This window comes from Ambystoma mexicanum, chromosome 8 (assembly GCF_040938575.1).
Source record: "Ambystoma mexicanum isolate Mex_15411 chromosome 8, UKY_AmexF1_1, whole genome shotgun sequence".
Classification (NCBI taxonomy): domain Eukaryota; kingdom Metazoa; phylum Chordata; class Amphibia; order Caudata; family Ambystomatidae; genus Ambystoma; species Ambystoma mexicanum.
Genome location: NC_090929.1, coordinates 1,495,462,179 through 1,495,486,775, shown reverse-complemented (window position 1 = coordinate 1,495,486,775; position 24,597 = coordinate 1,495,462,179). Strand labels below are relative to the sequence as shown.

The following is a 24,597-nucleotide window of genomic DNA, read 5'->3' as shown; positions in this document are numbered from 1 at the left end:
CCTATCAATAACTTTGTGCTGCACCTCTTGGCGAAAGTCTGTGCAGCGAAGCCATGCCTGGTGTCTGAAGACTACCCCATTGCCAATCAGTTTAAAGCCCTTTGCCAGCGTCTTCTTCTTGCAGCAACAGTATAGCCTTCTTTCTTTGTTGTTCTGGCAGGTGGTCCAATAGAGGGGCCCAAACGGTGCCACATTTCACAATCGTATCACACGACAATAGCCAGGGAATTGGCTGCTTTAACCGTTGTCTCTCCAATGGTAAACACCTTCTTACCAAAGGCATCCAATTTTCTATTGTCAAGGGGAGTGGCACACTTCTGTTATGTTCGAGCTTTGCGGCTTGCTGCAGCTGAGACCACCGACTCTGGCGTTGGTTGTGAACTAAGGAATTTTGAAGTGGAATCTGGAGGCTTACATTTCTTTTCCAACCTCCTCTTCACTGCTGGCTCCATAAAGGGATGTCATGGTATGGAGGCCCTCCTGCCACACATGATCAAAAATAGGTGTGGAAAAAACTGCTTTGCTTCTTTTTGCCCTATTGTCAAATATTTCCCCCTACCCTCTTCCTCTGGGAATTAGGCCAAACTCCTGGCAGGCTTTCGCCATCATGGAGTGAAAAGCTCCAATATCGTCCAGAGGTGAAGGTTGAGCCAGGCTACCGGGTGGGTCTTGGTCTGGATCAGTGTCCCATGTGTCAGCTCTCCTTAAAGACGAAGAGGCGAAAGTCTTATCTCACGGATCAGTGTCCAAGTCCGTGTCAACTAATTCACCCTCATCTTGTTCCTTCCTTCGTGGACTAAATGTATGTGGAGGTGATTGCCTTCTAGGTCGTGTGCCCTAGTCTTGAAAGGGGTAAGATGCTTCGTGCTGCAGAGGGATAATCTGTGGGTCTGCATAAGGATGAATTGTTGGAGCCTGAGGCAGAGGAAGTCTGGCATCTATCTGACCCAGTAGGGCTTGTAGTGTGGAAAGGACCTGCATGGCTAGCACGGATTGAGGACTTATGGGAGTGTGTTGCGTTTGTATAACTCCTATTCTTGCCGATGTAGAGAAAGTGTCTGAGACCTTAGAGGTATGCCCTTCACTGTAGATGGTCCCTGAATGGGAACCTCCGACATTTTCTTCCTCAGGATCCGATTCAAACACCCATTGGCATTCATATGGAGTCAGACATAATCTCATACTGCAGAATATCTTCTGGTATGGCAATTGGGGAAATTTCCAGGGAAGGCTGGGCATGCTGCACTGTGGCCCCAGATGGGGGGTTTCTAATATACCTTTAGGTTTCCATTTCTGAAACTTCCAGCCCGGTGGACGATGTACACATCGGCTTCTCAGACCGTGATTTTTTCTTTGTTGTCGACGGGATGGTTGATGAGGTAGTCGTCTGGAGACAAGACGTAGACTGACAAAAATGCTGTTGTCGATGCCGTCGCATACGTTGTTGGTGACGTTTTGGTCATTGAATGTCGTCTTGAAGGGGACTCATGGCCAGAGGAAGATCTGTGTAAAAGTGGTTTTTTGATGCGCGTCGAAGTTAAATTTTTTTTCATCTATGAAGTTCAGGAGGATGTTGTAGGTGGTCTAGTTTTATGCTTGTCCATCAATGACTGAGATTTCCGGGACGAGCCCGCAGATTTTGAGGATGGGTGCAAGCCCTTCTTTCTTGGCTTGTCCGACAGCGACTTCGATGTAGTACTCTTACAAGAGTGCTTGGACCCTACGTGGGACTTTTCACCACTAAGCAGTGGTTTAAGAGGCAAAGAGTGTTTAGCCTTGTCGTGGCCCAAAGATGATTTAGCCTCACCTGTCCTCTACTTTTTAGCCACTGGCTGCTCGGTCATGACAGTGACCTCTTGTCAGAGGGAGTGGTTGCTCTCCCACTCTGTGATGAGCCAACCTCCAATGCTGGGTAGGCCCCTCCATTGAGTCAACAGATAAGGCGTCTTTTTGGGAGAAAGAACCCTTGGCAGATGTCACATCCGTCAGCCGAAACAGTTCGGGTAAAGGCACTCAGAGTGCCTGTCTCCCTCAAACATTCTTCAGGTCGCAGGCCTCACATGGCCTAAACAATGACTTTTTCAGTCCTCAAGTTTCCATAATGGAGCTGAAAACCAAAGTATTTTCAGCATCATAAGACCCAAAAGAAGAAATTTGAAGAAAAAAGAATGTTCTTGAAGAAATGCAAATTTTCGCTCAGGAGAGAACAGCTTGGAAGACGGTTGAAATCTAAGGGGAAGCTGCTGCGGTGGAGCTATGCACTCGACATCCCATTGGTGCTACTGAAAGCACCCACAGCGACATCGATGGGACACTCAAGGTGTCAATGTTTTTTGCATAGGAAAGTTACTACATTAAAGTTACTGGGATTTCCCAGCCTGATGACAAGGAATATTCACAGCATGTGAATCCAAGAAAGAGCCAATGCTGGAGAAGGGTAAATACCTTTCCTTCATTTTCTTCTGGGAACCCTTTTGAGATTTTCACCTCCGAAACATCTCTTGGTGAACTTTCTTGGTAAGGTTTAACAAGTGTAGAGGATTTGGGTGCGGGGGGGGGGGAGGGGAGAAATGTCCCCCAATGTAGAGCACAGGATTATTTTCTTTATGCTTTACAGAGCTAGACAATGGTTCTAAATGCTGCATCCCACCTGGGTGCTCAATAGCTGGGAATATAAAACTTGCACCACGTGAGTGTAGAAGCAGGCTTCTCTGATGGGGCCCATTTCTCCCCTCTACCAATCCTGGTCTTAACCAAAACCTCTACCATCAGGAGGTCTCTGCTGTTGGTAAGATTGATGACACTAGTGCTGGCTGGCCATAGGACAACCTCTGATAGTTATTCAGCCAAAACAAACCAAGAAGCTTCCATCTTCTTGGGTTTCAAACCCACCAATTTTCCTCCATCTACAGTTTGAATCAATGTGTTTATTTTGGATGTCTCCATTAACATCATCATCAAATATAGATTTCAATAAACACTCCATCTACATCATTTTCATCCTTGAGACTGTATTTGCATAGTGACAAAAAGGTATTCTTATGTGGAGGGGAGGCCAATGATCTTTTGCTGCAAGTCTATTTTTTTAGATCAGAAGTCCTGTGCAATAAGCCCTCCACAGTGTGGCCATGACAGCATTTTTTTGGGATCAAGATCTGCTGCATCCCTGGAGGGGCTAAGTGAATATGAAAATGTCCATTACCACCACAAGCATGCCGTCTGGAAATAATGGTTACCATTCTCCCCACTGAATCCCAGAGGGAACAATCTTATCTGCCCAACAGGGCAAAGGCGCTGCCAGTTCTCTTCCGAGTAATTGAAGAGCAAGCCTACCTGCCAAAGGAATCCAGCCTGTGACTTACCTCATCTGGGGGTGCCAAAGGTGGATACCTTTTTCTGACAGTGACTACAGTTGTGAGGTGCATCCACTCAGAAAGGGGGTTTAGAGTCCAGGCCAACATAGTTTGTCCCACCTTTAACTACACATCACATTGGCCAGGGAGGCAAATTCCATAATATGCGTTAAAGAGACCATTATCCAGTGATAACAGGCCCATGCAGTGTTGTAGTGACTAAAGAGTAGTATAACCAATTAGATGTCTCCTGTGAAAGGGCAGAAGGTTACACCTTAGTGAGGATCTCTACTTGGACTGTGTTCAAGTCTGGGTTGTAACCCTTGCTGAAGCAGTTCTTTTTGGGTGCCCCAGAACGGTGTCTTTCCCGTAGACGGTACTAGCTTCTTTGAGGTGGGATGTTGGCGTTTCTTCAAAGTTGTCCCTTATTTTGTGATGGTAAACATGAACGTTTCAATGTCGAAATCGGACATTAACGTGGATGGCAAGCCAGACCTGTTCGTTGCTGAATGGCTAGACATCAAAAGATGAGCCATCGAGTCATCTACTAGAGACCAACAGGATGCTGTAGAAGCCCTTGATGAGAGCTGGTGATGCAGTGCACCCCTGGAGGCAGCAGTGTTCTGAGGGGCCACAGGGAATTGCAAGTGCTCTTAGCCAATTTTTGGTCTACAGAAACATCCTTTTTGGAAAGCTTCTGGGAAGGACAAAGCCACAACCTCTGAGCCCAGCCTAGATCTCAAATGAATGCCTTTCTGTCCACGCATCTCCTGTACTGAATTTGGATAATATGGTTGACAATTCCACATGACTGAGAAAGGCAGCAAATCCAAAAGCATGCTTGTGCCACTTTGCTTTATTACCCCCTCCCCACACAAGCACTACCCTTGTCAAAACATGACATGGCAAAGTAAATAACAGCAATTAACCTTAGCTGAGGTTAAAAGTCAACATGACAAGGCAGAGTACATTGAAGTGGGCTTTTTTGAAACTTCAAAACTAAATTGAATAGCATGGAGACACATCCTAGAATCCACTCACTCAGATGGGATAGAGAACTGTCACAGTAAGGGGAAACAGTGTTTATAAAAGATAGTTTACTACACTACTCAGTGGTTGCAAGCTATACCAGTCATAAAAAGCTACTCTCCAACTCAATTCTACACATATATACAGCACACCATTTCTTACTGAAGAGCAAGTGGCAAGTCTTTGAGCAGTGAAGAAAACAGAAATAAACGCTGTATGGCATTTTATTGGAACACACTATTTAAATGTTAAAGCTAAAAGGAGTTTGCTCCAAAGTTCTGCAAGCTAAAACATCCAGTGTTTATAAATATCCACGAGGAAACATTTTATTTAATATTCAGCAATGGGGATAATTAGTTCTAATTTCACTCCTTCAAAATAATAAACTAAAGATTAAGGCCAATAGAAAGAAAAAGTAATTCTATCAGGCAGTTCTTTAGGATTGTATTTGGACATGTGTGGTTGCATTTGGCTTGAAATGTGGGATTTTGGAGGTTTGTGAAGCTGCTCAGGGATAGGAGCAGTTGCAATTGTGTGATTATGCCTTACCACATGGAGACTACGTAGAAGCTGCAGTAAGCATGCCATACATAATAACCGTTGCCAATTCTCAATGGATGGGTGGGGTGGTGGGAGGTATAATCAACTAGACAGCAGTAGATTGACCATGCAGCAAAAAAAATGTAAACCCATTTACAGTCGGTCAAAAGAAAATATTTTGTAAATCAGTACAAAATAGTAACAGCCCTCTATGGTTGTCCAAATATGCAGAAAACTGGAAGGCACGTATCCCTTTTGATAATAGCAGCAACAATTGTTTAAGTCAGGCAGCCCATTGTAGGGTGGAGCAGCATGCACGGAATGTGAGACATGAAAACTTATGATGCTGGAAGTTTCCAGCCTTGTGACAAAAGTATTGCTCACTACCTCAGATCTTTGGATTATAAAGCTGCGCTTTTGGGTATGCATCGCATCTAGCCCAATGACTAGACAATCACCAACGTTTAAATATGGCTTCTAGTGAACAGCTGCAATGTTTAACGATATTTGTACTGCACACTATCACCACCGGAGTGGTCCCCTGGCACTCTGGTGGCTCTGAAAAGGGAAGGAGGGGAGGGGGTGGGTTGTATAATTTGTGGGAATAAGCCGGAAAAGTGCAAGAGCAGTGATGTGCTGTTGGCAGCTTCAGCCCGGCAACTCCATTGGCTAGGCTTGGGGTGTTTTCCGGTCGGTAGTCGTCGTGTGTGGGTTTTGTTGTTGCAGTGAAGTTTGTGCAGATTGTGTTTGGTTAGAGTTTGAGAGGTGTATGCACATTGTTTTGAAGGTGATGTGATGTTTGGCTGGGAGCCAATGCAGTGTTTTTAGTGCTGGGGTGATGTGATCTCTTCTGGATAGTTTGAGGAGCAGTCTGGCTGCTGTATTTTGGATCTGTTGTAGTTCCTTCGGGAGGTACGCTGGCATCCCGAGATAAAGGAAGTTTGCATAGTCGATTCTTGACACGAGGGTGACGATTGTGTTTTGTGGGTGAAGGAGAGGAAAGGTAAGATTCTTCTTGTGGTGCGAAGGAGGCAGAAGAATTTGAGGTTATAAGGTTAGGGTATTGTGCATCAGGACTCCCATATTTTTTTACTACCTTAGATGGTGTTGGTGTGGTTCCCATTCCTGTTGTCCATGGTACGTAGTTCTCTTGGTTTTTGGATATAATCATGATTTCTGTCTTTCCTTTGTTGGTTGATTTTCAAGTTGTTGGCATTCATCCAGTTAAAGATTTTTTTAGATACTCTATTAAGGTTGAGCGATCGGCTCGAGTGTCTTCGATTTTGTAGATGATTTGAGTCATCTGCATAGTTGTAGCATGTAATTTTGTATTTTTTGAACATTCGGATTACTAGAGTCTGGTAGATGCTGAAGTACAGCAGTGATAGTGAGAACCCCTTGTGGCACTCCACAGTCATTAACTCGTGGGGTGGATTTGAAGGGTTTTATCCATACAGTTTCTGTTCTGTCTGTCAGGAACGATTTATTCCAGAGTAGTGACATGTCTGTAATGCCTGTCTTCTAGTCTTTTGGTTAGTGTCATGGCTAACTGTGTCAAAGGCTGAAGTGAGGTCAAGCAGAATCACAGCTGAGGTTGTGTCGTAGTCCGCATTTGTTTTTAGGTTGTCCCAGTTGGATAGTAGTGCTGTTTGTTCCATTTGCGGGTCTGAAACCGACTTGTGCTTGGTCTAGCAGGTGCTGTTTTTCCTACGCGTTCTTGGGTTAATTTGTATACATAGGTTTCAAGGAGTTTTGCTGGGTAGGGAAGGTTTGAAATCGGCCTGTAGTTGGAGAGGTCTTCTACATCCCTACTTGTGTTTTTTAAAAACGGTTTGATATATGCCGATTTGAAGGTTCTTGGTGCAGTTCCTGTTGCTAGTCAAAGATTTAAAAGATTTTAGTATTCTGAGGGCGTTCCTTGTGCAAGGATGGATTTGTAGATGTCAGGGGGGCAGGGATCCATGGGTGATCCTGCTTTTTTGCCGTGTTGCACCAGCAAGACCAATTTCAGGAAAGTTTTGGCGTTTGTGCTGTGGCTCTGTGTTAGTGGTCCGGTTGGTTGGGCGTTATGGTTGGTTTGTCTATTTTGTATGATTTGTCGGATGTCGTTGATTTGGTTCTTGAAGTGGTCTGCTAAGTTTTTGCAAAGTTTCTCTGATGGGGTTGGGGTGTTGTCGCAGCCTGGTGGGTTTCTCATTTCATGATGTTGAACATTTCTTTTTGTGCGTTGGCGGCATTGGTGATTCTGCCACCATAATGCCTTCCCTTCGCCTTTTGTATTTCCTTCTTGTAAGCACGGATTTGTTTCTGGAACAGTATTTTCTTGTCTAGGTTGTATTCTTTCCTCCATTCCAGCTGCGGCTTTTTGTTTTCCTCTTTCATGGTGGTTAGTAGTGGGGGGAACCATTTTGCCATTTTTGATAGGGTGAACAGTTTTTCCCAGTGCAATGTTATCAATTGTATCAGCAATCCATTTGTGAAATAGCTCCGCTTTCCCATTTAGGTCCTAGGTCAGCAAGCTCTAGTTCTGTAGTTGAGGGTTTGGTCATTTCTAATAGTTCGAATAGGTTGCTTGCTTTGACGGTTTTCCAGTTTCTTTTTGTGGTGGTTGTGAGATTGGGCGGCTGGATGCAGACTTGAGTTGGTAGTTTGATCACAAATGGGATGATGAGATGGTTGCTCCACAATATTTGCATCAGTGGTGCCGTGGTGATAAGTTTTTCCTTGGCGAAGATTGCGTCTAGGGTGTGCCCTGCCGAGTGTGTTGCCCCTTCGACCAGCGGTTGTAGTTTCATGGTTGCAAGTTGTCCAATCAGTGAGTTTTGGGAGTTGGCATGACTTTCTTCAAGCCAGATGTTGAAGTCCAAGGATAATTAGATATTCGTGCTTGATGGCTATGTTGGGGATGGCTTCTATGAAGTTGTCAACAAAGGTTGCATCGTATGTCGGTGGTCTGTACACCAGGATGACTGAAGTTGGTTTTTGGGTTCGTTGATAGGTGTATGACCATGGTTTCGCAGTTGATGTTGAGCGGTTTGTCTGTTTTTATTTTTAGGTGTTCTTTGAATGCTATTGCAAGGCCTCCTTTTTTATTTCTCCCGTTTACTTGAAGTTGGTTGTACTAATGACGTTGTCATAGAGAAGGTCAAAGATCTCTGTTGAGTGTTTTGACAAGGATCTTGCATTTATTCAGTTGCAGTGGTGTTTACAGGTGTAGTGTGGTTTGAGCTTTGTGGTTGGGGTCATCTTCTGGGCAGTGTTGAGGTTTCCTTTCTTGTTGATCTCTAGTTGAGGTGTTGGCACAGCTATGTTCAGTCTTGGGTTTTTGTTTTCATCAGGTTCTTCTTCCAAGAGTCGTGGAGGTTCCTCTTGTTTCGGTAACGTAAGGTGTTATTGGTTTGGTTATGTTTTTGTTATTTCTAGCGTTGTCCATTCTTCTACGTGGTAGTGTTTGGTCGTCTGCTGTTGCTGATTTGCGCGTTAGGTTGGTTCGTTCCGATGACCAGTTGTTTGCGAGGTATGGAGTTAAGTAGAGGGATCTGTCTTCTCTCTGCCTTGGTTCGGTTGTCGTTCCTGTCTGTGGGAGTGTGTTCTGCAGTTGTGTTTGGTGCTGTTCCAATGAGTTTGTTCTTTTTGCTCTTTTTCTTACCCCTCGGTCCAGGTTGTTTGTGCAGCATTTCGAGCTTGAGTGTCTTGCTTTTTGTTTGTTGATGCCTAGTTGATATTTGTTTTTTTGCTTTGGTCCGGCTGTCTTGTGGTGTAGCGAATAGTCCACTACAAGTTTGGGCTCTGACTGTAGGTGGTCTTGTCAGCTGGTATTGTCGATTTGTTCAGTCACTGTCTTGATTAAGGTAGAGCGTTAGGGTTATATTGTTGGGTGTTATCGGTGGCTGTCAGTGTTAGTCTCCCTGCGGTGGGCCAACTATGCAGGGACAGGAAGGGTAGCCAGTAACTAGAGTTTTCCTCATGGGCGTAATTGACAAACACTGTCTTCTCATGAGGCGCAAGCCCCTAATTACATCACTCCACAGTAATTAGTCAGTGATCTGTCTCTCTCCACAGTGATGCTCTCTAGATGTTTTCCAGTCACATAGGAGCAGCCTGTATAGTGGGAGAGAGGCCCACAATGAACAATCCAATTTGTTATAGGGCACCGCTAGATTTGAGCATCCTGCATAGTGGGGGGAAGAGGCCTGTGCCTGACAGATCAAGTGGGTGCAGTGCTAAACAGAGGTAGGCTTGAGACACAGGTGAACCAATGATTATAATGCTAAACACAGCTAGATTTGAGAGTCCTGTATAGTGGGAGTGGCCTAGCAGAACAGTGGCGTCCAATACTAAACTGCTGGTTTTGAGAGTCAATTGAACATTTGGGTGCAGTACTAAACCCAACTGGATTTGAGAATCCTGTATAGTGGGAGAGAGGCCTACGCCCAACAGAAGCATGGCGTTCTGTGAATGTGTGAAAGAATCCGATTGATATACCTTTAAGTCTACCTGAGCTGGTGGACTGCAGTATTGCAGGGCTGCTATAACAAGATATATATATTTTTCCATGTTACCCTTTAGGCTGACCCACACAATGTTTAGTGGTTTAAAAGCAGTGCCGTAAGGGCAGTGTAAGTTGCATGCGTCTGGTAATATCAACTGGTGCAACAGAAATTGCCCGAAAGAGTAAAAGCACAAAGGTTCTGTAAGCAAGTTTGATTCCTTAACCACAGATTTCCATTAATGAGCAAAAGATAGTTCCCTGTATCCCCTTATTTATTGGATGACATTAGATGTTCTCTTCCCCAAATAAACAGTCGGTGCCTAGAGGCATGGAGTACCAGCGATACTGCAAATGAAATCTGATATGCATGAAAAGTGGGAGAAAGCACACAAGACGCTGAAGGCAAATCCCAAAAAAAGAAAATGGGCACAAAAAATGCATTCTTGTGTATACATTTTTATTTAAAGAATATTGATAAAGTGACATGAAATCAAGGTTATGAAGGTAAATTCTGCATAACCAGCTATTTTAAATGCAAAGGAAGGAGGGAAGGAAAGAGAAAAAAAAAAAAAAAAAAAAAAAAAAAAAAACAAACAAAAACTAAATCTGCCAGAGCCATTTCTTTTTACAAAATTAGTTCCCAGACATTTCTTCTCTCACCCGACGAAGAGGCTCTCTCCAGCCTCCACCCCCCCCCCCCCACCTCCCCACCAGACACTGCATTCACCCCAGGTCGAGATTTATTTATTTTTTTACATACAACTTATATTTATATTTTACCATGGTGGGACAAACTAAAATAATTTGTCCTTTGTCCTTGATTGGTTGAAGACAGCAGCACATTTGCACTAAACAGGCAGATAGTGTCACCTCACACTATTTCCAAATGGAAATCTTGCACGCTTCGTTTCTGCTGCTTAGTGGCTCAGACTGGAGAATGGTGAATAAGTGCCACCATTCCACCCAGTTCACAGGTCTGATTACAGCAGGCATCCGATTAGGAGATTAACAGGAACATCTGCAGAGCTGCTGAGTAGTTGTGCATGTCTGTATACAATTGGGCATCCTGTCAGTTAGGAACAGCCACCAGTCAATTCGCAATAAGACCGTTTACAAGTTCCGAGGTTTTAGGCGGTTAGAGTACATGATGAATGTTCCTGTACTACGGAGCCAATGTGATAGTTAAGAAGTCTACTTTGGTATGGTATGTGCCAGTGTTAACAGCACGCCATAAAGGAACATTAGTTTCAAGAAAATGCCTAGATGACTGAATATATAATACAGTTCTAATTCTGTACTCCTCCATGTCTATACAGCCGATGCCATCAAGTGGTCCAGTGCATTTTCACAGCATAACATTACATTTCTTCGTCTGAAGGTAAGATGCATTGGAATATAACGGATTTAGTGCATGGTCCTTCCATTTTGGCATTGTAGATTCATCTTGTTACAGCAGGTGTTGGACTTTAAGACTGGCCCCTAAATGTAGGCAACAAGTGGGTGAGGACCAAAGAAAAGAGGGGGTGATCTGTTTCCCACAGCTGCTCCTGTAAACTCTCCTGACTTTTTACAGAAAGCATGCTTTGTTTACCTAGATGGACATAAAATACAAATAAAATCTAAAAAATAAAAATGGCATCTTAAAGAAGCAAACAATCTCTGCATAAATAGTATATTTCTCTTTTCCAAAGACCAGCTTATTCAATAAATGTTTTGCAGTAGCGAAGTCTAAAAAAGGAAGTGGAAGTGTACAAAACAAAAGTGGTTCTCAATTGCAACAGCGTGGGAAAAGGGGAGTGAGCATGATCAAAATGCAGAGGGTCGAGGAAAACCCACTGCAGCCTCGTTATACCTGGAAACACCACACACGTTGGTCTGCTCTTGAAAACGTTTTTTCTTATACACATGATCAGCAACAAAGATTTTGTTTCGCATCAACGGCTAGTACAAAAAGGCTGTACCACGAGCGGCAGGCCTGTTCAGTAGAGCCACACGCTTGGTTACGTTCCCATTGCTCATCCTTGAAGGATTATTGCTTTGCACTTTACAGATGCAAACTGATGTATTCACTTATGCTCTTGCAGAAAAAGGAAAGTGCTTGGACCTTAGTTACACTGTATTTACAAACTTGTTTTCTCACTGGCATGATTGTGGGATTTCAGACAAACTGACCAGCAAAATACAAAATTATACTTCCAATTTGTAAATAGAAACACTGAAAGTGAAGGTAATTTTAAATAGTATTTTTCCCCCATTTTAATACACCAGATTTGGAATGTTTTACATTTTTTTGAATGTTTTAAACAAATGTCAATTGTAAGCTAAAAGACCAATTAAGTCTGCGACTATGTGTTACATAGATGTAGAACTCATACATATGCTTTTCATAACGGCTTTAAACTTGGTCCACACGTTATCACCAAGATAAACAGTTCATTGCTTTCCCTTCACGAATGTTCAAACTTTAGATACAGAATTACAGTTATAAAACGATACCCTGTATTTTGTTTTATTTACAAATGAGTGTTACTTCCAAAACACTTCTTTCCCTGAACCCTGCATTTCTATCTCGATCATTTCCAACACCTGAAGAAAAAAAATATATAGGCGAGTCTATACTTTAAAGGTTAGACATCAATTCAAGTACACTTTTTCCCGCCTGCACACGATGGAAGAAGAGGGGGTTTTGGTGGAGGAGGCAGAGGAGTCTTTGCCACTAAATGAACACGTTTACTTAAATGTCTGCTTCTGGCATCCAAGATTGCTTACAGAATAAATACCGTTGCACTGTATAACAGGAAGTCCGTCATTTATACAAAGTGCTTGTTACAGGAACTTGCATACTCAAAATCAACAAAGGAAGTAGAATGGCAGCATCTTAATGCCACATGTAAATGTTTTCCCTTTTGTTCTGTGTATTTTTCCTGCTATTTATGTATTTACAGATCTCTGGAAAAAAAGTCCCGTCAATGATAAGTAGCATTTCAACTCAACCCCTAATCCTATGGATAATTTCATTTGACTACCAATGATGCAACACATGTGGGAAGTGACATTAAATATTACAGTCTGTGTCTTAACATAAATGAAAACAACCTATTTTATACTCTGGGAAAGGGTGGGGAAGAAGACGCACAAATCCAAACCAGATTAACTCAAATCAAAAATGCACTTTAGTTTTGTTCGAATTTGAAATCATCTGCCCCGCCCTCCTCCCCCCAGAAAATTGGTTGGGGGCGGGATGGTCATTGTTCTTTCTGAAAACTCAAGAATCTACACCACTTCCTGGTTAACTGGTGACATAGTGTTTTGTGGATGGTTGACCATAAACCCTATAGAAATCTTGCCGGCCGTGCTGTTGAGATGCATCAATCCAATCCCTCACTGCAAGTCCTGGAAGCGACTGAGGTACAGAGCCAGCAGGTGGAAGTGGATGAGAGTATTCCTGCGTAGACACGGTCCATGGAAAGTGGCCCGACCTCGGGTAGGGCTGATGGCCACTGTGATTCGACACTGAAGAACAATAACAGTTATCCACTGAGCAGACAAGAATTTTGCGCCCACCGTACTGTGACAGCACAGACTGCTGTGACGATGTACTGTTGGGGTAGTGCGATGGGTTGAAAACGGAACTGGAGTGGACCGATTGTGGACCACTGGGAAGTCCAACAATATGTTGTGTGGAGCTGCAAGGCACCATAGGCTGTGCGGACTGACCCTCACCAGCTGAAGATTGGCTCATGTACTGGCTTCCAACTGTCCCAGATGCTGGCTCCAAAAAGCTACCTTCTGGGAAGGCAGCGGAGTGCTTGCGTTTCTCAGCTCCAGAGCCGCTTACAGTGCAAGGATACATGGGGATACTCTGTAGGAATGGCACTGGTGTGCTAAAAGGACCTACGAAACCAAAGAAATACACAGATGAGACATCGCAAAAGCAATACATTGCCAACCATTAGTTCAGGCAGTTTATATTTCATATGTGCAAAGAAAGGGACAACTGCACCAACGCAGCAGGAGCATAGCTACCTTATAAAAATGCTATGAAAGATAGCCATATCATGCATGAAGTTTTAAGCACATGCATTTCCGTTGCTTTATGTAAATCTAACAACCCTGACGATGGGAAAATATTCAGTGCATGCAAATTCTCCCATGCTGGAGAACAAACAATACAAGAGGAAAAACTCATACATATAGTAGCATTAGCTGCAGCATCCTGCACCAAGTAATTGCTCATCACGCAATACAACTTGGTGCAGAGCGAGTTGTGCAAGTAACCTCATCAACAACTTATAACATGAGAAATTCAGTTACACCTGCAATCCATTTTCTGCAAGAGCTTCGATGCTACACCAATGTAGAGACTATTCTAGAACAGAAGGCCACACTTCCAACTCAATCTTCCTAGTCTCGTGAAAGGCACTGGTAAAACACCCTTCATATTTCGATAAACCCTATTTTATTTCTTCTAAGGAAATGCATTAACATTATGCCCTCAAGCAAACAATTCAGTTATGGCAAACAGGGGATCTTGAGTAATACTGGGTTGTCATGAGCCGTCTTACGTCCCCTTAAAAGTTCCAGATGGGTGGTAAATTTGAAGAACACTTTCTTCGCTCTGGATGGGAGAGGTTGGGAGTGGGGGGGGGGGGCAAGGCCAAGTAGGATCGGCTGTTTAGAGGCTGAAGTCGCAATAATGAGAGCAAGGGAGCAATTGGAGGCAAAAGCAACTCGCCTGCACAGAACGGAGCCAGGGTTTAAATCCTATCTTGACAAAAATCACACCAGCATATGAATGATCACTATGTTGGTTTTAGGTTGGGACTATTGCCCATAGCATCCGAGAGGGTGTGCCCGATGTGTGGGGCAGAGTGAAACTGATGCACTTCCTGTTAACCGCACTTCCTGTTGACCTACCCCATGCACCTATTTAAGACCAGTCTTGAGGGTGGCTGGGATTCACCTTTCAGGTGGGGTTGTGAATTGACAGCTCACAATGCACCATGTTGTATTTGCAACGGTGCACTACATGCATAGGGCCTGGTCTGCAAACAGTCAGGGTCCTGAAGCAGACAAACCCAGCAAATGTGATAAATGAAGCCCTGCCCTCCGCCAGATCGGTTGGTCGCCTCTGCTTTTGCAAAATGTTGATGAATCTTGGTTAATCGTGCGAGCATGCTCTCCTTGCTTTTAGGACTGAAGTATAAATATGTGGTGACATCAAAGGAGCAGGTTACTGGGCCCGTCAGTGTTTTATCCCCTTCGATTAATTGATTGTGCAATGAGTTTCACATTTGTGGTACAATATTAAATTTTTATATAAAGGTTTTAAAATTAAATCGGTAATCTCTGTGTGCATATTTTATGGACATGTGCGTTTGTACTTTAAGGTTTGTATGCCAAATAAAAGTGTATTTGACTGAGTTGAAACGGAACTACCTGCCTACAGATCCTCCTTTCCAGGACTACTTAAAAGGACTTCGGTCTACTGCTGCTGGCTAGTGGACACTTCGCAAAACTCCTGTGCAAACACTTTAGCCCATATGACCTCAGTTTCCGGCCAATTAATCTTGATCAACAACAGGAAGTAGTGATTCATTAAGCCAGGAGTCAAAGGATTTGATGGTTAATGGTTTGAGGTTGGCAGTGCTGGGAGACTATCAGGGCTTCAGCTAGGTCAGGGAGTACCTCGACTTTGTTCAGCATTTGTGATCATGTGTACGGGCAGGGTGAGACTTGGGTGGAGTGAGGACATAACGGGATGGCAGATCTGTCCAGATGACTAGATACAGAGACTAGGTCATAGGGGCTGAAGATTGCATCATGGGTGTGACCTCCAGAGTGGGTTGGACCTGTGGTATGTCGGGAGAGGTGGAGTGTCTCTTAGACTGTACTAGGTTTTGGGTCAATGAGTTGTTTGGCACATCAAACCAGAGATTAAAGTCCACTAGAAGTTTGAGGGTTGGTTTACCAGAATGGTAGCTAGCGAGTCAGATTGTTGGCAACATGTCTGTCATATCTGGGGGTTCGGTATACGAGTAGGAAGCTATGAGTGTTGACAGTAGATTAGTTTTACTAGAAGGGATTCAGTTTGCATTGCATGGCTGGCTTTCGGAGAGTTAAATGGCAAAATTAGGTTTATAGAAGATCGCTACTCCACCACCTATGGAAGGCATGTTGTGGGAGATAAGCGAATAGCCTGGGGGGAAAGCCTTGTGTGAGACTAGTGCAAAATCGTCAGAGAACCAGGTTTCAGTGATGAAAATGAGGTCAGGATTGTTAGCGGATAGGAGGTCAAAGATGCTGTCTGTGTTTCTCACCATGGAGCAGGCATTGAAAAGGAGGCAGGCGACTTCATGAGGCGTGGCGTTTTTGTGATGCTCGTGCTTGGGAGGGCTCGGGTGGATTGAGAGGCAGTGGGGAAGATGTCGTTGTTGCAATGCAAGGTGTGGTTGGAACAGTCTGGTCGGCTGAGGCTGACCGAGGGATGGTAGTGAGGGTTTGGGACACAAGTGCTCTTTGGGGAGAGGGGTTAGGGGGTGGGGAGAGGGGTTAGGGGGTGGGAAGAGTAGGTGGGCGGTGGTAGGTATTCGTGAGATGTGGTGGGGTGGATCAGGGGAGGGAGGGTGGGGGCGAGTGGTGCACGTGTGGTATGCAGGGTCAGGCGATTTGAGTGTGGTTCGTGTCTGGTGGGAGCCAGGGGTTTAGGTGTACTGGGTGAGAGGTTGTGTTCAAAGTGGTGGAGATGGGGAGTGGCAGGTTGGGTGGGCTGGGCAAGGATGGGAGGATGGACTGATGAAGAAATAAGTGAGGTATGGAGACTGAGGGAGAGGGCCGGTCACCCTTTCTACAAGCGGAGTGCGAGAGCGGGTCAGAGAGGATGAAGCAATGGTTTTAGAAAAGGCCAAGGCGTGCTACTTTGAGAGAAGGGAAAGGGGCGGTCTGTGGGTGGGAGTCAAAGAAAAGCTGAGGGTGGCTGGTAGTGCGAGAGGGTTACACAAAAGCAGGGGAGTCGCCGAGCTGTGCGGCATTCAAGGGGTGCAGAAGTACTGGTGGGTCTGTGTTGCCAAGGAGATGCTGGGATTTTGAAGGAGTGGTGTTGGGGGTGAGGAAGATAGATGGAATGCATGTTGGCTGAGGGATGACGATGGTGCGACATGGAGCTCTGGACGAGTGGGTGAATACTAGTGCCAGGGTCAAAAGGGTTTTGGCAGCAGTGAGGAGGACTGAGGGGCAGGTCAGGGGTGTTGGGTGGGGCGGGGCCGGGGTGTGGAAATGGGAAGTGTTCTCATGTGTCCGCACTAATGCCGTGGTAGTGGCGGGGGGCTCGTGTTGGGAGCACCAGATATCCTCCTCTGGATTGCGAGTTGGAAATTGCACAGGGTGTAGGAATGGGGTGCAATAGATGCATGGGGGTCCGGGAGGGTGGGCTGAGGTGTGCAAAGTGGGTAGTGGCAGGTGGTATTTGGCACACCAGAGCGCTCCTCTGATCTTAGAGTTAGGAGGGGGGTATGGTGATTGGGGGATGGGGAGGTGGTCAGAGTGTATGGGTGTTAGAGTGCAGCGATCAGAGATGGTGAGGTGGCATGCAGGGGGGGGGCGCGTTTGTGAATGAAGGTGCTAGTGGAGGACATGATTCAGGTGTGGTGCATTGTTTGGCCGGGATGGCGATGGTGCAGAGGGGGCAGGGTTGTGGGGGCAGAGAGGGGGTCTTGGTATCTCCATCCAGTTGGGCAAGTCAGTCATGGTAGTTGGATGAGTAGAGCAGCAGGCGAGAAATGCAGGGGTCAGAGTAGCTGCAGATACAGAGTGTTAGGACAGAAGGTATCAAGGTGGATGCACCCAACACTAAGATAACAGCAGATGGAGTGAGTCGATGCAATAGCAGCATTTCTGATTTATTCTAAGTAATGCATGTCTTCTGATGCTTGTGAATGTGCTTAGAATCAAATGCTGTGCATACACTAGCGAGCAGTGGTGGGATGCGAGAAGGAACAAGTTACTTACCTGTAACTGTTCTCCAGCATGAGTCTGGCATGGATTCACATGCTCATGAATATTCCCCGTCAGGCTGGGAATCCTCGGTAAAGAAAAAAAATCAGTTTCGTTTCTGAACTGTCTTTCTCCTAATGACCAATTACTGGTCTCTGGGTCATACTGCCCCCAGCCAATGACAGCCTCCTACATAGGCCCCTTCCTCTGGCAGCCATCTTCAGATTTGGTAGCACGTAAAGTGACAGTAGGACCAAGAGAAGAGCCGCAGAGGGGTAGGCGGGAGGGTTCGCATGGGAATCCATGCCAGACCCATGATGGAGAACAGTTACAGGTAAGTAACTTGTTCCTTCTCCAGCATGGGATCTGACATGGATTCACATGCTCATGAATAAAGAATACATATCAGTACACACATGCACAACAACTGGAGGTGGCAAGGCTCAAGCATCTCTTACCTCCTCACCAGGCTCCCCTTCAAACGAACAGGTTGCGCAGCACTGCCTGGTCGACCCCGGAATCCCGGTCGACGCAGTAGAATCTCATGAAGGTGTCCACGTCGCAGCCGTGCAGATGTCCAGCAGGGGCACACCAGACGAACGCCGTAGTAGCAGTGATCGTTCTGGTTCAATGGGCTATGACGGCAGGGCAACGGTCAGTTTGCCAACCGGTGACAGTGCATGATGCTGCCGGAGAGCCATCTGGAAATGGAAGCCTTTCAGAGGGCCTTCCCTTGGTTCACAGGACCAAAGTTCACAAACAGCTGTGATGTCTTCCGAAAACCCTTTGTGCAGTCCACGTAGAACTTCAGCGCTCTAGCCACATCCAGCAAGTGCAAAGTCTTCTCAGCCGGCGACGAAGGCGACGGGAAGAAAACAGGTAACACCAAGGGCTGGTGGAGATGGAAGTCCGACGGCACCTTGGGAATGAATGACGGGTGCGTCCTCAGCACTACCCTTGTCTCGTGGAATGTCAGATATGGAGGTTTACAGGAGAGTGCCTGCATCTCTCCCACTCGTCGTGCAGAGGTGATGGCCACAAGAATACACTATCTTTCATGACAGGAACTTCAACGGTGCCGAATGCAGAGGCTCCAATGGCAGGCCCAACAGCCTGGTCAACACCACGTTGAGCTCCCACACCGGGGCCTTCACCGGCAGGAACGATCGGAACAGTGCTTTCATGAACTCCTTCACCAGGCGAGGAGACCAGAGATTACCGCCAGATGCGCACGGCACCAGACGGAGAACCTCTTCCATTTGCATCCTTAGCACCAAGAGTCGAGGATGCCCTGGCCTTTGCAAGCACCTTCTTGATATCGTACCTTCCGAATTCTAGTGCTGCAGGAGCCAGGCCTGCAGCAGGTTCAGCGATCCCGGGTCGTGATGGAGGATGGCGCCTCCTTTCCTGGCAAGAAGATCCTGCATACGTCAGCAGTTTGACTGGGGGGGGGGCTGGGGGGGAATTGGGAGTGGGGGGAGGGAGGGGGTGGGTCGAATCGCTGACACGTCCGGGAACCAGATCTGCCTCGGCCACGCCGGTGCAACAAGGATCATCCTGCACCGGGACCATCCGTTTTGACTGATGAGTCGCAGCAGCAACAGCGGGAACGCATACAGGAACCTGCAGTCCCAGGGGAATGAGAAGGCGTCGCCCATGCTCCCCGGGTGGGGGAACCTGCTGGCCAACCGCCGGCACTTGGCGTTTGTTGCCGTCGCAAATAGATCAAAATGGGGATTGCCCCAACGTCAGAATAGGAGATCCACTTGATCCTGCCGAAGCTCCCACTCGTGGCAAGAGCGCAGCTCCCTGCTGAGTGAGTCAGCAATGTTGTTCTTTATTCCTGCCAGATGGAAGGGTACCAGGAACACCCCCTTGGCAACAGCCCAGTGCCACAGATCCTGCGCTTCCTTGGATAGGGCTGGGGGATCTGGTGCCCCCTTGATTCCGGATGTAGAACATCGTGGTGGTGTTTTCGGTGAAGACCCTTACCACCTTGCCTTGAGGGACGGAGGAATGACTTGAGGGCCCAGAACACAGCTCGGAGCTCCAGGACGATGTTTAATGACCTCTCCTCCGGGAGCCAAAGGCCTCTTGCATGGAGATCTCCGGTGTATGCGCTCCCCATCCTTCCAGGAAGGCGTCCGTCGTCACTGTTTCCTGATGTGCCTGGAAGTCCATACCCGCTGCTAGATGCGCGCGGTTGCCCCACCACCGGATTGCTTGGTGGAACGTCTCGTCAAGGGAGATCTTGCCTTTAAAGGTGCCCGCTGCTTGCATCCAACGGGCGTCGACGAACTCCTGCAGTGACCGCATCCACAAACTGCACAGGCACACGAGGTAGATGCATGATGACATCATGCCGAGTAGGGACTTGATGGACATCACACCTTGGCCCTTTCCATGGTCAACAGCTGTTGTACCTTACCCAGGATGGCCTTTGTCCTTTCCTCTGACGGCAAAGCCAATCGCACCACCGTCAAGCCTGCTCCCAGGAACAGGGTGTCTTGCGACGGTACCAAATGGGATTTTGCGAAGTTGATTGAGAATCCCAGATCCATGAGGAGTCGGACGGTCTTCGCTGTGTGATCGACAGAGTTCTCTTGACTTTACCCGGATGAGCCAATCGCCCAGGTAGGGGTATACGTGGATCCCTTGCAGGCGCAGCCGCGCCGCCACCGGTGCCAGGCACTTGGTGAAGACCCTTGGCGCCGACTTCAAACCGAAGGGTAGGGCCTTGAACTCGTAGTGTCGCCCTTGGACCACGAACAGTAGGAACTTTCAATGTCCTTTGTGAATGGGGATGTGGAAGTAGGCATCCTCGAAGTCCAGCGACGATAGCAAGTCTCCCTCCTCCAGCTGTCCCAGCACGTACTGAAGGGGGACCATACGGAACTTCTGTGACTTGATGCATTTGTTGAAGCAGCGAAGGTCCAGGATGGGTCGCCAACCGGCGGCCTTCTTTCAGACGAGGAAGTACCGCAAGTATACTCGGAGCCTTCTCGGGACAAGTTCTACCACCCCCTTTTTTTTTAGCATTGCTCGTACCTCTAGAAGTAGCTGTGGCACGTGGTTTTCCTTCCTGGCCACAGGTGGTAGACGGGGACACACTCTTTGGAATTCCAGAGTGTGCCCGTGGGCCAGGGCATCCAGCACCCAGCGGTCGTTGAAGATGGACTCCCACACACTGACGAAACTCGCCTGCCGGCCTCGCACCGGGGTGCTTGGGTGGGGGCCCGACATCATGGCCGGTTCAATCTTGCTTCGCTGAGGCCTTGCCGCCGACGCCGTCCTCCGGTCTTGCTGCGGCCTCTGTAGGTCTCCTGCGATGATGAGCGGGCCGTTTGGCGGTACAGCGCGGAACTGCCACTGACTCCTTTGGAGGCACCTTGAGACTTGCCTCTGGGGGTCCGAAAGGACGGCCGTCGTTGGAGAGAACCCAAGGCCTGGGCCGCCTTGATGGCCTGCAGTGACTCATACACTGCCTTGCCAGACAGGTTGTTCCGTCGAAGGGCATGTCCAGTAGCCTGGTCTGCACATCCTGACGGAAATCGGTGGCCTTGAGCCAACCATGTGGGCGAAGGCAAATGCCGTTGCCCATCTGGCGAAAGCTGGTGCCGGCGATGTCTGTGGCCACCGTGATGGCGTGGTCCAAAGCCACCTCGCCTTCCTGCAGGATTTCTCTCGTCTGGGAGGAAGTCCAGGAGGGGAGCGATCTTGAACCAAAGGGAGGACCGGGCAGGAAGGGATGGGAGATCCATCCCGTCGTCACCACCATTGTTATGCGTCCCCGTTCCAGTCTCATCCCTCGGCGGAGGGGATGGAGGTGAAGGATGGAAGGGAGGGGGGAGGCTGGATTCGCCTCCGCTTGTTTGGTGGGCTCCACGACGGTCCAGGCGCCGCTGGATCGTCCGATGGGGGTAAGGGCAACCTTGTCATCTCCATACACAGGGCCTGCAAAGCCATCAAGATTGCACCTGAATGGTCCTGTGGAGTCGGTTGCGACGGCTGTGGCGCGGGTTCCTCCACTGTCGCTCTCCACGTCCGCCTCGTCGGGATCCCTCCCGTAGGACCCCACTTCCTCGAACTTCTTGTCCAGGATCTTTTTGACACCAGCCAGCTCATCTTCGGAGGTGGCATCTGTGTCCGTTATGGCTACCGTGCCCCCCCTCCCCCCGTTTCTCCTTCTGGGGTTTCACGGGGGTCTTCGATAGGTTGGAAAGATAATTCCCCCTGGGTTGGCAGGGAAACTCCAGGCCCCGAAGTAGTCTCCACTGGGGTAGCCTCCACAGGCTACTCCAGGGCCGCCATGACTCCTTCGATCAAGGCTTTCGCCGGGTGAATCAGGGCCCCCACGATCTTGGGCGCGTCTGAGGCCTTCAACTTAGGGGGGAGGGTCACCACCTCACCCCCACCATGGCTTTCTTCGTCGGGATCAACCGGGGCTTCTTCCGAAGCTTACCTGGGTTCTCCGACATCCTTTTCTCTGCGCCAGAGCGTTGGCTCGTGGATGATGGGGTCAGTGACGTCACGCCATGTCTGGCAACCAAGGAGCCCGAACCAACGGCGCTCCTGGTGCCTGCGGGCTCGCTGTACTTTGCCTTTTGTTGGGCCCCCGTCGCCGGAGCACCCTCAAAGGTCTTCGAAAGACCGCTTGGACTTCTCACCTGTTGCTGGGCTCTTTCCCTCCAGCCAGTTGGTGAGCCGAATAAGACGGTCCTTCATTGTCTGGCCGGACATGTTCTTACAGAATGCACAGTCCTCCCCCGCGTGCGACTTGTCGGCGTGAAGGCAGTAAAGGCACCGGGAGTGCTCATCTTCCTTGAAGACATTCTGTAGTCCATGTCCTGGGCAGTTCCTGAACAGTTTGGATCCAGTAGTAATGTGCCCCTTTGTTTGTTCAGGTAATACATGGCCGTGGTGCGGTCTGTCAGAACCAGCACCGTCTTCCCTTGTAGTTGCGTCTGAAAGGATTTCAGTGCCTTGAACACCGCCAACGGCTCTAGCAGATTTATATGGTTGAATGATACTTGTGGGGACCACACTTCATCTGCTGAAGCAGGTGAGCTCCCACCACCCCGTGAGAGATGCGTCTGTTGTAAGAGTGGCTTCCAATGCGGGGGTGGTGAAGGACTCCCCCCCCCCCCCCTCAAGAGGTTTCCCCCTCTCGACCACCACTGCAGAGAGATAACAAGGGCTGGCGAGACAACTACTAGATCTTCCCATTGTCCACTGGCTGTTGAGCCACTCTTGCATGGGACGCAGGCGCGAGTGTGGAACCAAGTATAAGCATGACGCCATTATAGCTACCGAGCGCACGGCTTTGCGTACCGTCACCTCCTAACTGGCTACATACTGAGGGTTCTGAAATAGCATGTTCTGAGCCCTCGGAGGGGAAGACAAGGCCGTCCTTTGTCTGGATTAGAGCACCCAGAAGTTGTTTTACTTGACTGGGGATTAGACTGGATTTTTTCCTCGTTGATAGAGAATCCTAGACTGAACAGAAGGCTTACGGTCTCCGAGTGTTCAAAAAGCATGCGGCTTAAGAGTCCCCTGTTATGAGCCAGTCGTCGAGGTAAGGGTAAACCGGGACAGATAGTTTTCGCAGATATGCTGCCAGGACCTTTGTAAACACCCTTGACACTGAGGCAATGCCAAAGGGGAGCACCTTGAATTGGTAATGCCTGTCCTCTATCATGAAATAATATTTCCTGTGCGCTGGCAACAATGAAATATGAAAGCATGCATCTTTCATGTCCAATGTTGCCATGTGGTCCACCTGTTTCAACAGCAGGATCACTTCCTGCAGCATTACCATACGAAACTTTTGAGGTTTTATAAATTTGTTCGCTGGGCACAGGTCTACAACAGGGCACATGGTGAGGTCCTATTTGGGTACAAGGAAGTACACTGAATAAATACTTTTTTAAAATTTCTTTTGGCTACAAAGTAACCTTTACAAAAAATAGAAATCTCATAATAAGAGATCATAAAATTATATTACATAAAAACCAATACGTAAAAACGAATACATAAAATGTACCGAAACACATAGTATACAAATAAACCAACAAAGACAGAAAAGACAACATTATCTGATAACTTTTTTTTTCCTTCATGAATTTTCATGTTACATGTCGGCACACGTTTAACCACCAAAATTTCTACCCAGCATTCCTTCCTGCATTTCACATTTAGTTTTTAAGAAGTGTAGCACCGCCAATTGCAATTTAACCCTAGAACCATGCAACATGTCTATCCAAAGCACTTCCAGATTAACAATCGGGGTTGGGCACATAATTAGTAAAATGGTCAATGCGTGCTCGTCTTAATCCTACACATTGTGTCAGCAGATGTTGCAAAGTTACTTCCCTGATGTCGAAATTACAAAATCGACATTGCCGTAGGGGTAGACAAACGTTGCCTTATACTCATAATTTGGCCAGTTGCCAACACATTAAAGCGAAAACGCATGAATTCCTGCCTGTGCCCTTTACTGGGGAATTTTAAGGTTCAGTTGTGGCCACTTTTTTGTTGTTACCGACCAGATGCACATATCATTTTTTGCTTTGAATTAAATTGACCGTCAAATTCCAGTCTGCGTGTTGCAAAAGTAACTTAACCTTCGTCGGATTACTAATAGCAGGTCTTTAGAGAACCCTACTTCAACCAAAATTTCCTGAACCTCCCTTTCCAATTCCCGCAGTACCACAGAAGAGTCCTCTCCAGCCACCAAGCGCCGACCCAGGATTTCATACAGGCTAGAGTCCTTACCCACGAGCAATTTCCTAAAAAAAGCGATAATCTACACCAGAGAATACTACTTGAGAGAGAGAATGTAACCCAAGTTCGTAGCGTATTGCCGCAAGTGGGACACACTCTGGGAGGTACCAGACCAAGGACCTTAACATCGTGCCTCATATTTTGGAAATTCACTCTTAAACCAAGGCGGAACCAGTTCCATCCCATAGCAAAACTGTGCGATGGTCTTGCTACGGTACATTTTTAAACAGGATAACATCGAAAATTTCCCATATTTGTCGTCAATTTTGAGTAATTGGGAGATAAATGAAGTTATTTTTTTTATCCAAGTAATTGCACAAATTAACCATGGTAACAGTCTGAAAAATAGGATAGCCAAGATACCGGAAAGCATGACATATTGGGAGTTTGGCCTGATCTAAGAACCAC

At 47.2% G+C, this 24,597-nt stretch overlaps 1 protein-coding gene across 1 annotated transcript in view; it reads right to left on the bottom strand.

Moving 5' to 3' along the window:
- Positions 1 to 11,642: 11,642 nt before the first annotated feature.
- TRIM8 (tripartite motif containing 8) overlaps positions 11,643 to 24,597 on the bottom strand; it is a 130,059-nt gene continuing 117,104 nt past the window's right edge. The window contains exon 6 of the mRNA XM_069611677.1: positions 11,643 to 13,308. Coding sequence (XP_069467778.1) covers positions 12,704 to 13,308 — 605 coding nt within the window. The 3' untranslated portion in view covers positions 11,643 to 12,703. The remainder of the gene's footprint in view (positions 13,309 to 24,597) is intronic.